This window comes from Heloderma suspectum, chromosome 16, assembly GCF_057233095.1.
Source record: "Heloderma suspectum isolate Gila_16-S chromosome 16, 16-S_ref, whole genome shotgun sequence".
Classification (NCBI taxonomy): Eukaryota; Metazoa; Chordata; class Lepidosauria; order Squamata; family Helodermatidae; genus Heloderma; species Heloderma suspectum.
The window spans coordinates 10,481,060-10,497,092 of NC_139473.1; the positions used below are offsets into that span (position 1 = coordinate 10,481,060).

At 46.9% G+C, this 16,033-nt stretch overlaps 1 protein-coding gene across 1 annotated transcript in view; it reads left to right on the plus strand.

The window, feature by feature from the left end:
* KSR1 (kinase suppressor of ras 1) overlaps positions 1 to 3,797 on the plus strand; it is a 134,083-nt gene extending 130,286 nt beyond the window's left edge. Inside the window, exon 19 of the mRNA XM_084822838.1 lies at positions 2,229 to 3,797. Coding sequence (XP_084678964.1) covers positions 2,229 to 2,462 — 234 coding nt within the window. The 3' untranslated portion in view covers positions 2,463 to 3,797. The remainder of the gene's footprint in view (positions 1 to 2,228) is intronic.
* The last annotated feature ends 12,236 nt before the right edge of the window (positions 3,798 to 16,033 follow it).

Sequence of the window (16,033 nt, forward strand, 5' to 3'; positions counted from 1 at the left end):
CCCTGGGGCTCCCGTTGAACCCTGGAGGCTGTAGTTCTGTAGACGGGCGAGGGCTTCCCAGCTCCCCTTCCCCCAGCACTCCCGCCCTAAGCCAACTTGCTGCTTCCGTGGCCGCTCTGAAGCTTTAAAAGGAGACATCGGAAGAGACAGTATGCTGCACCGGACATAATTTTGGACCCTAACCTATAGGTCTGTCTCGTGACTGCCTTTCTGTGCAAGGCCAGGGCTATGCCCTATAACTGGGGATGCCTAATGAAGCAGAGCGGGAAGTCTAGAGGCTGGTAGTTCAGCTGTCTCAGTGTCTCAGTAGCACAGGAGCCAGGATTGAGGCTCAAAGTCTTTGCAATTCCCCTCCTCCAGCAGCCTGTGAAAGTAGCCTTTGAGGCAGGGGTATAAACCAAATATAGATTATTTTGTGTAGCGGAAGCCATTACAAAAACAGAACACATCAAAGGCAAAGAGCAGAGTAAAATACATCGGCCAGTTAAAATAAGAATAAAACCGAGCATTCTGAGAAATAAAGGATTGCTCTTCAAGACAGTTTGACATATCACAAACTTTCCCCCTTAAAATTGCCGCTCGAAAAGCAAATCAGGCCACTTTTCCAGAAACAGGAGGGGACCTGTCCCCCAAGAAAAAAAATAAATCCCCAACGGACCTGCTTGATGGCACATCTAAATCTCTAAACAAGGCTTTTCTCATGCCCTCATAAATTGGGCAAACAAGTAGGTAACCAGTCAACTGTGCCTGACCTTGTCTGATCTCGGAAGCTAAGCAGGGTCAGCCCTGGCTAGTACTTGGATGGGGGGCTGCCTGGGAATAAGACTTCCTGCACTGAGCAGGGGGTCGGACTCGATGGTCTTGTAGGCCCCTTCCAACCCTGTGATCTTATGATGTTGAGCAAAGATCTCAGCTGATCTTGGAAACTTAGCAGCATCAGCCCTGGTTAGCACTTGGATGGGAGACCGCCTGGGAATCAGGCTTTCTGCACTGAGCAGGGGGTTGGACTCAATGGCCTCATAGGCCCCTTCCAACCCTATGATCCTATGACATCTTTTGGGGTTTTGGCCCCACATGGATGGCTCTTCATTCTTAAGGAATCATCGTCAGGCTGTAAAGGCTTTTCTCCATTTGGATTTTGTAATATTGGTTATGTAGTGTGGGTAAGGCATTTGGATGGGTGATTTGGCATACCAAGGGGCACGTTTCGACAGACAGGCTGAGACACGATCAGCACGGAAATCCTGTTTTAACATAATAAGATTTCAAATAACACGATGCTGTTTCAAAATTCAAAGAGCTCAAGATATCCCAAGGGAGACCATACGTCTCAATAATTTGTAACGTTTCCTGATTCCAGGATAAAAACATTCTGTTATTATAGTTCAACATCTCCCTGAAAGCAGGTAATACTAAAGTAGACCCTATCCCCTTAAGACAGGGGCGGGGAACAGGTCAGGTCAGTGGCGCTCACAGAAGGGAGCTCTGCTGACTTGACCTAATCCAGAAACGAGCATTTCTGCTCCGTCTTGCGGTTAGTTTTCGAAGTGCAAAAGCCCTGTTGTGCAAGCGGTAGGTCCTGCAACAGGGCCAAATCCAGCCCTCCTGGGGTCCCAAGTTACCCTTCCAGGCTCCCCCAGTTGGCCATGCCCCCTGCCGCCTTCCCCATGCCTCGCCCCTTTCCCCAATCACTGATTGGTATTTCCTGGGGCTTCTGTGCAGTTATTCCTTCATTCTAGAAGGTTGAAATGCTTCTCCTGAGCCTTAAATACTTTAAGCTATGATATGCTGGTATTTGGCGGGTTTGACCCCTCCCCCTTTACCTTTGGCCCCACCCACCACTGGGGTGTGCCCCCTCCCCGAGATTCTCCAAAATTGAATTCACCTCTCAGGCCGAAAGAGGTTCAACACCCCTGCTTTAAGGTTTGCGTAGCGAGGCCTCCTCTCGGTCCAAATGGTTTCGTTCTCCTGTGGTGCTTTTCAAAAGATGTCTACCTTGCCAAGCTCACCATCGAACGAAAGCAGGTCATTAACAAACTCTAAAGAAACAAACAAATATTTAGTTATGTTTATTTGTTCGTTTATGTTTATAAAAGATGGTTTATGTTTGTTTATGTTTATAAAATGGTTCTTTCTGTTTATAAACAAACTTCCCAGAGAGCTTTGTCTAAGGGGCGGTATAGAAATGTAATAAATAAATAAATAAATAAATAAATATCTCCTTTTAGGAAATCCTCTCGGCGTGTTGGTCTTTTGATGTCAGTCAGCGGCCTAGCTTCCCGCTCTTGATGGAAATGCTTGAAAAACTGCGAAAGCTCAACCGGAGGCTCTCTCATCCGGGACACTTCTGGAAATCAGCTGAGTACGTATTGGCCTGTGTCTGTGCCGCCGTGTGTCTGAGCCGCTTCCGGCAATCGCATTTTACTAATCTGCTGATTGGCAGACGAATAACCATTCCCTGAGGGCAAGAGCATCTCTAGGATCATGCATACTTGAACTGAACGTACTAACTCTGCAGGCCTATGTGTGTTTGCCTGGACAGAGGTCCCATTGAGTTCAGTGGGGCTTAACTTCTAAGTGAACGCGTATAGGATTTGCACTAGTCTACCACACACACAAACACACACGACAGACTGTCTCCCATTGTGTGCTCCCAGTGTGGACCTGGTTAGGTCTTACCTAGACGCTTCAAGGAAAGATGACAAAAAGGGCCTTGGCGCATCTGAGCATAGTATCCTATTGTGCTCATGTGCTTGCAGAACCCACCTCTTTTGCAAAGGGGCTTTTGCGGTTCTAAAAATAACCTGCAACGAGCAGAAATGTTCTTTTCCAGAACAGTCACAGAAGGGAGCTCCCCTGACACGTCCCAATCCAGAAACGAGCATTTCTGCTTGTTTCGGGGGTTACTTTTCAGAGCGCAAAAGCCCTGTTGCGCAATGGGACCAACAGGAGCAGTCCCGTTGCATACTGCTGTTAAAGACTAACACATTTATCATGGCAGAAGCTTCTGTGCAGTCAGCCCTATCAGATACACGAAGTGTTCCTCTCAGTTGGCAAGCATATATTCACAAGGCGGGCGGGGCTGGCGTAGAAAGGTGAGGAGTGAGGTCAGAGGAACATGTAATGGAAAGAAGACGTACAGGATGCGGCAGCTGATGCCACCAAATGTATGCAGACCCGTGAACAATGAGTGGAAATCTATCAATCTCATGAAGAAATTTGGTATGGGCAGATACCTTTATGTTCAATTATGTATTTACACAATTCATATACCGCTCTGCATCCCATAAAATTTCTAAACGGTGAACAGTAAAAGGGAAATCATAATCATAATCGTAACAAAAATAAGAATACAAATTGAACATGTAAAAAATGTCAGCACCTGCCTGACATCAACAGGCAGGGAATTCCACAGATAGGGAGCCAGTGCACTGAAGGCCCTACTGTGAGTGGACTCCAAAGGGATTTCAGGACCATGTGGAACCACTAGGAGCAAACAACGGGATGTTGTTTGTAACACTATTTCTCTCTCATCCACACACACAGGGCTTCTCTACACCAGGGTTTTATCCTGCACATTTACCAGGGCTTCTGCTTCTGGATTCTTTGCAGGATTAAGGTCGGCTCCTTTACACGTGCTTACACAGGCATTTTTTCAGGGATTTCTTTTCTCTGTGAGTTCTATATGTTTCATTATACAGCCACTAGATGGCATGGTGGTATAGTGGAATTGCGGAAGTACATGCAGCCATTGCAGAGCTTCATCGCGCAGTGAGAAAAAATGCTGGACTTTCCCTGATCTTAAAACAAAAAACAAAAAACAGGCTAAAGGTTATAAAGCATGGGAGAGGCCTTGGAGGTTGACGATGTCGTGTAAAGGACCCTCAAACTTCTGTGAGTGACCAATCACGGGTGCACGACAAAAGCCTCATGTAGAGATTGCCCACACACACACGTGTATATATGCCTGCCAACTTATAACACATCCTGCATCTGATGAGGTGGACAGAAGGTCCACAAAACCTTCTGTCATAATAAATATATTAGAGACAGAGGTGAGCAACCTGAGGTCTTGGCCCTAGTTTCACTTGGCCCTTGGCCTAACTTCAAAAGCCCTCTGCAAATGATTAGTTCAGACCTCTGGCAAGCGTGATCTGTCCTTCCTCAGCAGCCCACTGGCTGTGGAGGGAGAGGGGGAACGAAAGAGAAGTGGGGTGTGAGAAAGAGAGAGAGAGAAAAGGGGGCACCCCTGCCTATTGGTGAGCTTGCCACCATAACCTGCAAGACTCCTAGCTGGAGCTTTCCTTCCTCCTCAACCAGCTCCTCAGAGGCCTTTCGTAGAACCCAGCCCACCACTGAAAAGTCAGGATGATGATAATTACATTTATATCCAGCCTTTTACCCCCTTGCAAGGAACCCAAGGTGGCTGACGTGGTCCCCCTCCTCTCCGTTTTATCCTCACAACAACCCTGTGAGGTAGGGTATGCAGAAAGTCAGTGACTGGCCTAAAGTCACCCAATGAGCCTCATGGCCGAGCAGGGACTAGAACCCAGATCTCCCGGGTCCCACCGCACCACTCGTGAGTTCAGAAGGGCCGTATATCTTTGGCTAACCTGCACCAAAACACCTGCCTTCAGCTAGAAATTAGGGAGGCTGAAAGGCGCAATCGTATGCATGTTTAGACAGAAGACAGTCCGACATGCTGGCTGGGGGATGCTGGGAGTTGTAGGACTTTTTTCTGTCTAAACATGAAGAGGAGCCCAGCTCTCTGCAGAGAGACTGGGGAGAGATAATAAGTTTTAGACAGGAAATGAACTGTCGCAATCTCCTTTAGAGTCAGGTATCATTCTGGGTGTTTCCTACTCCTGTGCTTTGGCTGACTTTTTAACTATAATTGTGGACTAACTCCATTCTCTTGTGTGTGTGTCTCTCTCTTTTGCCTTCTACCTTCTACCTTCTAGGTTGTAGCTACCAATATGATAGCTGAATTCTGGCTTGCATGCTTCCGTCTGTCCTAACCCTCTCAGCAACTTGGACAACCACTTTACACTATGTGTACACACACACACACACACACACACACACGTGTTGCCAGTTTTTAACCCTTGGGTTCTTGCCCCCCAACGCTTCTATGAATTCCTTTTTCCTGCCTCTTCTCTCGGTGTAGGCTGCTAACCTGAAATTACCATTCCTGTCTGCGGGAACTGTGATGCTGTACTAACACTCAGCACAGATAAAGCCCTCTCCTTCCGAAGTGTGTTCGACCAACGGCTACAACATTTCTGTCCCGCTGCGCTCTCCTCGGTTCGGTTCTTTCTCTGAATGCTGACCACCGGCCTTGTTCGCAAGGTGTAAGCTAAAACGAAACCCCAAACCAACCAGCATTGTGCGCTTGCCATCTGTATGGGATTTTTTTTAATTTTAAATGTGATGAACGCTTAGTGCACCTTCCTGCCCAGCAAAAGAACATTAAAAGTTGCTCTCAGTTCTTCAGTTATTACAGCTTCAGTTGGGACGATTATTGATGTGTTCGTCTCCCTCTCCCCCAAGAGATGGGTTAAAAATAGTGCTGTTGCCCAATTAAAGAAATCTTGGTTGATTTAATCGTATGAATGTTTGTCAATTCATTGTTTAATTGATTAAACTGGCATAAATTTGCATGGAAGCAAAACTAAGAGTTTTGAAAACAATGGCATATTTTCCTTTGTCTTTAAAAGATATGCACATTTATTGTTCATTTGTCATTTTAATTTATCCCACCTTTCTGTGCATGGAAGAGGCATTCTTGGAGGAGGCATTCCTCTGTGTGTACGTGTGGGGGGGGAAGAGGAATGCCTCTTCTAAAATGGCGTTTTTTATATGTTATTTATATTAAAAGCAAGACCTTTAAAAAAAAAATCTGCTGCCCTATTTAATTGAGGGCAGCCTTTTAGTCAGAAGGTCTAAAATCAAGTAATTCTACCAACTTCTACCAATCCTGTGCATGTCTACTCAGAAGTACATTCCATTGAGTTTAATGGGCCTTGCTCCCTGGTACACAGGTAAAGCATTACAACCTAAATGTTGCAGCAGCCCTAGTTTAAAAACAAAGAGAACAGTTTTGTGTTTGACACGATGTTCATAAGATATTTGTTGATGTAGCTTCTTGCCTGATTCCTCACTGATAGCTCAGGGCGTGTTTGGACTTCCAGGCAAAATCCGCAACCGTAGGGGGATCTTTCACCCATGACATTTTTCCTCCATGGAAATGGTCTCGGGGGCAGACCAAGACTTTGCAGCATAGGCAGTGGGGGTTGTGACACTCTGCATTTGAGCAGAATGACCTCTGAGCTGTAACAGTGCATTGTACTGTTACCCCACCTTCCTTCCATGATGGAATTCAAAGGGTCTACTGTTCCGGTCACTGCACCTAAAAAAAGATATTGTAGAGCTGGAAAAAGTGCAGAGGAGGGCAACTCAAATGATTAAGGGGCCAGAGCATCTCCCCTAGGAGGGAAGGTTACAACAGCTGGGATTGTTTAGCTTGGAAAAAAGGAGGGTTGGGGAGACATGATGTTGTTGTTCAGTCATTAAGTCGTGTCCGACTCTTCGTGACCCCATGGACCATAGCACGCCAGGCCTTCCTGTCCTGCGCTCTCTCCCGGAGCGTGCTCAAGTCCATATTCATTGCATCGGTGATGCTATCTAGCCATCTCATCCTCTGCCGTCCCCTTCTCCTTTTGCCTTCAATCTTTCCCAGCATCGGGGTCTTTTCCAGGGAGTTTTCTCTTCGCATTAGGTGGCCAAAATATTGGAGCTTCAGCTTCAGTATCTGTCCTTCCAATGAGCACTCAGGGTTGATTTCCTTTAGGATTGACTGGTTTGACCTCCTTGCAGTCCAGGGGACTCGTAAGAGTCTTCTCCAGCACCACAGTTCGAAAGCATCCATTCTTCGGCGCTCAGCCTTCCTTATAGTCCAGCTCTCACAGCCATATGTTACTACTGGGAAAACCATAGCTTTGATTAGACGGACCTTTGTCGGCAAGGCGATGTTTCTGCTTCTTACTATGCTGTCTAGGTGTGCCATAGCTTTCCTCCCAAGGAGCAAGCGTCTTTTAATTTCATGGCTACAGTCACTTTCTGCGGTGATCTTGGAGCCCAAGGAAGTAAAATCTGTCATTGCTTCCATTTCTTCCCCTCCTATATGCCAGGAAGTGATGGGGCCGGATGCCATGATCTTAGTTTTCTTGATGCTGAGTTTCAAACCAGCTTTTGCACTCTCCACTTTCACCCTCAACAAGAGACTCTTTAGATCCTCTTCGCTTTCTGCCATTAGGGTGGTATCACCTGCGTATCTGAGGTTGTTGATAATTCTCCCAGCAATCTTAATTCCGACCTGTGATTCATCCAACCCGGCGTTTCTCATGATGTACTCTGCATATATGTTAAATAAGCAGGGTGACAATATGCAGCCTTGTTGTACTCCTTTCCCAATTTTGAACCAGTCGGTTGTTCCATGTCTGGTTCTTACTGTTGCTTCTTGACCCTCGTACAGGTTTCTCAGGAGACAGGTAAGGTGGTCTGGTACTCCCATCTCTTTAAGAATTTGCCACAGTTTGTTGTGATCCACACAGTCAAAGGCTTTAGCGTAGTCAATGAAGCAGAAATAGACGTTTTTCTGGAATTCTCTTGCTTTCTCCATGATCCAGCGAATGTTGGCGATTTGATTTCTAGTTCCTCTGCCTCTTCGGAACCCAGCTTGTACTTCCGGTAGTTCTCGGTTCGCATACTGCTGAAGCCTAGCTGGTAGGATAAAATTATGCGTGGTGTGGAGAATATGGATGGGGAGACATTTTTCTCCCTCCCTCTTAATACCGTAACCCAGGGGGGTCACCCCATGAAGCAGAATGGTGGGAGATTCAGGACAGATCAAAGGCAGGACTTCTTCACACAGCGCAGAGCTGAACGATGGAATTCGCTACCACAGGGTGTAGTGATGGCCACCCATTTGGATGGCTTTAAAAGGGAGTTTGTCTTTACAAGACAAATTCCTGGAGGAGAAGGCTAACACTGGCTACTAGTGGCTATCAAGAAGGCTGTCAATGGCTACTAGTCCTAGTGGCTCTATGCTACCTCCAGTATCAGAGGCAGTGTGCCTGTGTACACCAGCTGCTGGGGAACATGGGCGGGAGGGTGCTGTTGCACTCGTGTCCTGCTTGTGGCCTGCAGCTGGTCGGCCACTGCGTGAACAGAACGCTGGATTAGATGGACCCTTGGTCTGATCCAGCAGGGCTCTTCTCACATTCTTAGTGTTAAGTGGTAGAGCGGATGCTTTACATGTAGACAGTCCTAAGTTCGATCCCCAGCATCTCCAGCTAGGGCTGAGAAAGACCCCTGCCTGAAACCCTGGGAACTGCTGCCCGTTGGTGTAGACCAGGGGTGGCCAGCCCGTGGAAGCTTTGTTACTGGCAGCTGGGATTGGTTCACAGCAAAGTGAGGGCCTCCAGCCACTGCGATCTTCATTCCCCGTGAATGCCTGTGGGCTACACGGTGGGACTCAGAGACATTCTTAGGAAATGAAGATGGTGGGTGGCCGTGGCAGCCATTTTGTGGTTCTCAAATTGCGCAGTGGGCCCAAAGAGGTCAACTACCCCTGAACGAGGGTAAATTCTGGGGGCGGGCCTAATCAAGCGGACTTCCTGTCTCATCTGGTATGGGAGATCCCTTCCCAGTTTCCCCCCCCTGCCTTTCTTGACAGACCAGCAGAGTCTTGTACCTGGCTTCATTGCAGACTTGAAGGGCTTTAAGCCTCTCATCTTTCACTACGCCTTTTGTTTGGCCTTCCCTTTTTCTCCTATTTCTTCTCGAGTCAGTGCGGCTCAAAAGAACAGGGCAGAGAATCCTGCTTAAGCTCTGTTGATATAAGAGTACACAAGGGAGAACTTCTCCAGGGATTGTGCCCCAAGTCAACTAGGATATAGGGAAGCTACTTGGGGAAGTACGGTCGCCATGTACAATCCGTAGCCAGGGGGATGTCTTGGATCAGCCTCTGGGTATGTTCCTATTCCTGCAAGTCAGGTCGGAAACTCAGTGCAATATAGACTAGCTTTCCTGAACCTGGTGCCTTCCAGAGACGTTGGACTGCAGCTGCCACCATTCCCAGCATACATGGCAGCGGTGTAGAACTTCCCTGATCGAAGTGCCTGCAGGAAAATAGACTTGACAAACCATACGGTAGATATTGTGTGGAGGGGATCTCCATACAATGCGATTGATTGCTGTACAGGCAGATTGTCATGGGTGAAACAGCCTCAAGTCTTACAAGAAGGAAGCTGAAACGGTGCAGTTATTTTTAAAGGTACTCCCGGTGTTTTGCTTTCTATTTTGGAAATAGCGGCTCATCCGCTGCTTCTCGTTTTTGTACAAGCACTCAGAATGTGACCGATTCTAATTCCCTTTCCCCCCCTCTTTTGCTCCTTCTCTTACCCCTAACCTCCCTCTTCTGCATTAACAGTAGCAAAGTTGTCATCCGGTTTGAACGATTTCCCTTGGGAGATTTGGAATCGAGTAATCAAAAGATTTAGCTCGGTGTGTTTGGTCCTTTATGCGTGATTTTTGTCTGTGTCACTCGCACGTCTGGAAAAATCGATCGGAGACCTCCATGGAAGCTTCCCAAATAATGAAAGGTGCATGGTGAGACCCCGCCCCACCCCACCCCGGTCGCCCAGCAAGATTTCGTTTAGACTTTTTTAACGTTTGCTTCCAACATCTTGAGTCAGCAACTTTACTTTCAAAATGTTTACATTCTGATTACTTTTTCCTGTGTGAATTATATTTTAATGGTTAATAATAAATGTGATATGAGGAGGTTTTATTATTTAAAAAATCCATACTTTCCCCCCTTCAAATGTTCAAGTAGCACTGTTTAAGCAACCTGATTATAAATCTTGGTTTCATCTGTGAAGAAGCTATGGTTTTTAATTTTGCCCACGGAACGTACAACCTGTTTGAAGTGAAGCTTGCTTATCCCTTCGGGCGAGTCTACAGGAAACATTTAAACCAGTTCGAAACTGCCTGAACGGCCCCAGCTGATCCCTGAAAAATGCTTGGATTTGTGGCTTTTGTGAAGATGTGGAAAATCCCATACTCCCTTCTCAGAGATACATTTTCCGAATCTTCTCTGTTTGAGAACTGTGACAGTTCAGCAGAGTTTGAAAGTGGTTTAAATATCTGTGGACAACCCTCTCCAAATGTATTTTTAGCCCGGAAGCTGCTGAAGTGAAATAGAACGGACCCTGATTGTGTTTTGTAACGAGGTTTCAAGTGTGAAATGTAGTTTATTGCCTAGAAGTTAGCATCTTGGTTGAGATGCTTTTATAGATAAAAAAACAAGCTTCTACCTCTGATTCTTTGCTGGGGTGGGACATTTTGAGGCACATGGGCAGTATCTAAAGGGCATGAGATAAAGCCCCCCCCCCCCCGAGAGGTCTTCTACCTCTGATTCTTTGCTGGGGTGGGACATTTTGAGGCACATGGGCAGTATCTGAAGGGCATGAGATAAAGCCCCCCCCCCCGAGAGGTCTTCTGGGGTGGGCGGGGTGCACGTCGCTTTCTGCACAGTTATGTGTCTCTCACTTGTAACCACTAGTTCCTCCCCTTATGTTAGGGGTGTGGTACTTGTGGCCTCCGGATGATGTAAGACTCCAACTCCCATCACCCAGCCAACATGGCCAGTGCTTGGGGATGATGGGAGCTGTAGTCCAACAATATCTGGAGGGCCATGGGTTCCCCACCCTGTCTGACGAGCTTCCTAAACCTGCCCCTCTCTCCACGGGGAGTGGAAAAGGCTCAGTTTTGTTCAAATGCGACATTTTTACAAGCATCATAAACATGAATCCCAATTGATTGGCTTCGTATAATTCTAGGTGCAGATTTTAGGGTGGTTAGGTGCAATGACTTTTCTTTTAAGCACATGATTTTGGTTTAATCTTCTGCTTCTTCCTGGTATGTATAGGAAGTGTACAGGGTAAGGGAAGGAATTTTTTTTTTTTTCCCTTCGGTGTGGAGGGAGTACACTTGTTCTCTTAAGCCCCGACATGGTGTAAATGGAACACATTTTCTCCCTCGTGATCCAAGAGGAGGTGGAATGAAAAGAGAGGTTGCATTCGATCTCTGCTGGTTCATGTAGGACAAGGCAATAGGGAAAGATAGGGTCCGTCCAAGGGAGAGGAAATGTTGCACTGCTGTTTTTTAAATGGCTCCTGTAACTGCTTGACCTTCTCTTCTTATAACAAAACAAAACTTTAAGCACCGTTCCCAGAATCTGCAGGGTGTGGAGGGGTTTTTCCACACTCCTGCACAGTAGGTCTTTGCAACAGCGTAAATGCAACCACAAGGAAGGGGAAAGGTCTGGAGCCTGGAGGGCCGCGTGTGTGGGATTTGGTTGGAGTTCGAAGCTCTGGGAGTGGAACCCTAATTCTGTGTTGGACTGGGAAGCTTGTGTCTTCCTAGAGGAGATGGGGTTAAGCAGAACCTCCAGCTAGAGGAGCATTTAAATGAGGTAGCTTGACACTGGGGGAAAATAGATGTGGTGGCAGTAGCAGAGATCACTGTCCTTTGCAGATCCCAACTTCTCTTTTTTGGAGTGGGGGGAGAAGGACTTTCTGGTCCCTGCAGTGCAGAAACTCTGGAAGTTACACTTGTTTTGCAGGGTGTTAGAAGGTGGCCCTCTGTGGTCATCTCTTTCCCTGGATTATCAAAGGTTTATTTGATATACTACATAAGCTTCCACATCCCATTAGAATGCTTCTGTGTTCAGGCCCAGTTCTCGGCGAGGTTTTGGGGCTGTGGCTACATCAGAATGAGGCTGGGGGCGGCGGGGTGGGGGTGGGGGATGCTCACATGATGGAATGCTCCTCCAGGTACATGAACACTCCCTGCAGATAGAAAACTATCATGCCAGGGGAAATACGTCTTCACCTTGACATGTTCCATTTCTGTGAGCGGGGAACTGCTTTCTGTATGGAGGAACATTTCACTGTGGGAGCCCCGTTCCACAGTGCCGGCTCCGGGCTTTCAGACCATGCCAGCTCCAGGATTTTGGGGGCATTGCTTGCTTGACAGAGGGCCAGCGAGCAAATCGGCGGTCTGTTGCTCCTCCTTCTCACCGACACTGTTGTCGGAGCCAGAGCAAGAGGCAGGTGAACAAACAGGTTGCGATGGTGAGGAGGCGGAGCAAGCCCAGGGGGATCTTGTCAGTGGGCCCCTGCTGGGATGTGGGCCCTCGACAAGTGCCCAGCCACGCCTGCCCCGGACGTTGTTCAGGTATGACCTCGTAGCGTGTGTAAAACAGAGACCGTCAACTATGCTGCAGTAGAAATCAAAGCACCCCTCCCACAGGAGATGGCCTCTCCTTTATTAAACTCTTCCTCTCCTTTCTGTTCTCCCTTTAGCCCATGAAGAACCATACCTGTATCACGCTGCACACCCCACCCCCGCAGTCTGATGTGGTACAGCCCAGGCACAGGCCGACCCCTCAGTGCCACTGCCGCTCTAATGGGAAGTGCAAAAGGGCCGGTTTAGTCCCAACATGACAGGCGGGCTCAGTTTTGGCTGCTTAGCTATCCTCCATCGATTTCGTGGTTTGTTTTTGTTGCTTTCCTTAGTGCACCGGGACCTGAGCCTATATACACTGCCAACTGTTAAGAAACAGAGAGCCACTGATGCTTGTAAGGATTGGGCTCTGTTCACACGGGGTTCAGATGCTTAGCTGTAGAGACATGACTGCCTTCCAGATGTTGACTCTTCCTCCCTTCGCCTGTATCCCAACCCACCTGCACTGCAAAAGAGCAGTTTTGAAGCCAGCATCGCAGGCATAACCTCCAGTTCCCAGCTATAAACTTGGCATATGATTCTCCCATGCCCCCTTCTTAGCACAGCTCGTAGTCATAATCGATGGCTTAGTTTGGCAATCCTATCTCAGCGTAAGAAGCCAAGATATGAACAAGCTTTGTCCCGATGTGTGCTGCTCCTTCCTTCTTGGTGTGGCTCAGTTAAACCCAGGATCTTCAAATTAACCAGAGTTTCCCATTTTGCTGCGGGGGGGGGGGGGGGACAGGATCTTAAGCCAATTTCAAACCTTGGTTTTAAATTCTGGCTCATCTTGAAGCTGCTAACCGTAGCTTCCTGGTTCAGAGGGAGTGGTAAACTGTGGTTAATTGAGGAGGGAAGGGGTGGGCCCAGGGCTCGTTCACATCTCCAAAGTCTGAATGAATGTTAGCTACATTTAAACAGCCTTCTGGTTTTCTTCTTGTAACTTTGCACAACTCTTGTTTAACGGACTTCTCGATTGCGGTGCCATCTCCGAACCTGGTATCCTTCAGACTTCCTGGGCTGTCATCATCCCTGACCATTGGCCATGCTGGCTGCGGCTGATGGGGGCTGTAGTCTCAAAGGCACCAGGTGAGGGAAGGCCAGTAGGGAATTCCCTGGCTGTGCTTTTCTCATGCTCATAAGCACCAGGCAGACGCACCTTAGAAATGGATTCTGCTTTTCCATCCACCACCTCATTCTGTGACTCCAACTTGCACTGGGCTATTCCTGCGCCCACTGAGCCTTTTTATTTTGCGTGTTTTTTGGATGGGGTGTGACTTTAAGATGTGTTGGCCCCGTTCACCAGGCTGTTGCCAATCTGGCCCCGAGGTTAATCTCAAAGGTTTCCTTTAAAGTGAAAAAGCTATGATGAGAATTCAGTTTTACTTTACCTGGTTCAGAGTCCTTGTATTGAATTATGATACTGGGTTCTTTTGGGGGGTGGAGGGATTTCTGCCTAATGCTCTCCGTAGTTAATATATATCAAAGCCTTTGCTGGATCAGACCAAGATTCATCCAACCCAGCATTGTGTTCCTGACAGCTACATGCTTTTTGGTGCTTACAAGGAAAGCGTGATGGGAATATCCCTCTTTCTTCCCGGTATCTGGTATCCATCTGCCTCTCCGTGTATAGCAGTCATTAACCTATCATGGCTGATGGCTGTTAATAGATATATCTTCCATAAATTTTGTCTAATCGTTGTTGTTTTTTTTAAGCCACCTAAGGTTTTAAAAGGTTGAAATCAGCAAATACAAAGTTTGATCTTTGGGGGATGGACTCGATGGTCTCATAGGCCCCTTCCAACCCTACTATTCTATGATTCTATGATCCTTTAGAAAATGCGAACATCAGTCTTGTGACCCATCTCTGTTTACACTGCTGTAAATCCGGAGTCACTCCACTTCATGCCAGCAGGAAGCAGAGGGAAATGGAGTCCTTTTTTGTAACTGAATTGCATCAGGACTGTTGCATGGTGAAAAGGGATCCCTGCAGCAATTAGTTCCTACTTGTTTGTAACTATTCCTTCTCGTGGTGATTGTAAGGGAGTGAGTTAGCACTGTGAGTCTGTATCTTTTTGGTGTTGTACAAAAAAAAAATAAGTAAAGTGCAGCTGTATGTTAAGGGACTCCTTAGCCACAACTTCAACTGTGTATGTAAAATGAAGTCTGTAATATTGGTGAAAATGGACATTTTTTTCTTTTCAAATGTAATGTAAACTTTGTACAGTAAATATATATAAATATATATATATAAATATATTTTCTATCAACTGAGTTTGTCTTCCAAAACAGCTATTAATTTAATTTAAGAAGGGTTAGTATTAACAAGGAGCTGTGCCGTTAGTTCATGCCAACTGTTAAAAAAAAAAATGAAAAAGAAAGGAAAGTACGTTCGATGCTAATGAAATTCTGAATATTTTAGAATTCTTCTACGTGAATAAAACTTTGCTCTGGATGAAACAACTGAAGTTGTGACTTTTTTTTTATTATCCGTGTGGATGGAAACGAGAAGTGGTGTCTTTTATACATCTCCGCCTGTTGCCGTCCCTGAGTAGCTGGACGTTTCAAGGGAAGCTGGCACATGATTTGTTGCCTTGAGAGGAAACCCCCCACAGGTCATTGTGAAACCTGCTTATTTGCAAATTGAGTGTGAGGTAGCAGAAAAGTCCGCGGAGAATTGGTGCTACTCTTTAAAGTAGGAGCAGCCCCCCCAAATCGAATTGAAGAATAAAAGCTGGAATAGCTGCCTGTTGATGCAGCTGCCTGTTGATGCAGTGCCCCAGATGGGGGGGCACCAAGAATTGCAAAACTGTTTTCCTCCAGCTACATGCTGCAGGCAGAAATATCAGCGTGCCTAGCCTTTGTTTGTGTAAAGCGTTTATACCCTGCTCATCAGCTGGAAAGGCTCCAAGAGCGGCTTACAGATTAATAACAACAAGACAGTCGGTCCCCTCAGGCTCACAATCTTAAAAAGGGGTGGGGAACCTCGGCCCGGGTCCAAATCAGCCCTCCTGAGATTTAAGGTTTCCCAACTGACCACATCCCCTTCCCCTTCAAAATCCTGACCGTTTGCTGGTTTCACTGGCTTTTGTGTATTTTTTCCCCATTCTAAAAAAGTTGAACCGCGTCTCCTAAAGCTTAAGTTCCTGGCAGGAAGAAAGAGCTTTACGCTAAAATATGCTGGTATTTTGGAAATATGGTCATGCCTGCCCCTGAGGGCCTCTCTGAAATGGGCCTTTCAGCCTTTGGCTGAAAGAGGTAGATGTGATACAGGAAAAAAAGATACACGGGGAGAGGAAAGGAAAACCAGAAAACCCGGGGACCCATTTTTAAGGTGCCATAAGGACCAGCTCTGATGGAAATGCGCCGTTCACCATTCAAAAACAGGCCTCGGTGAGTCTCCGGGAAATAGCCCAGTGAACCAGCTTTCCTTGAAATGGCTATAATGCAGCCAGATGTTTTCACTTTACAGGGAAATTTCTTGGCCTCCTGGCGCTCAGCTGGAATCCGCTGACTTTTTGACACTCCCGCCACTGACGGTAAGGCTCGTGAAAGCAGCGGTATGTAGAGATGGCAGTTCATCACCGCTGCCGTTTCTCTTCCTTGCCTTGTTGGTGGGTCTCCAAGAGCGAGTAGCCACCAGCCTTCAAAACACGCGGAAAACTTTTAGAACACATTTCTA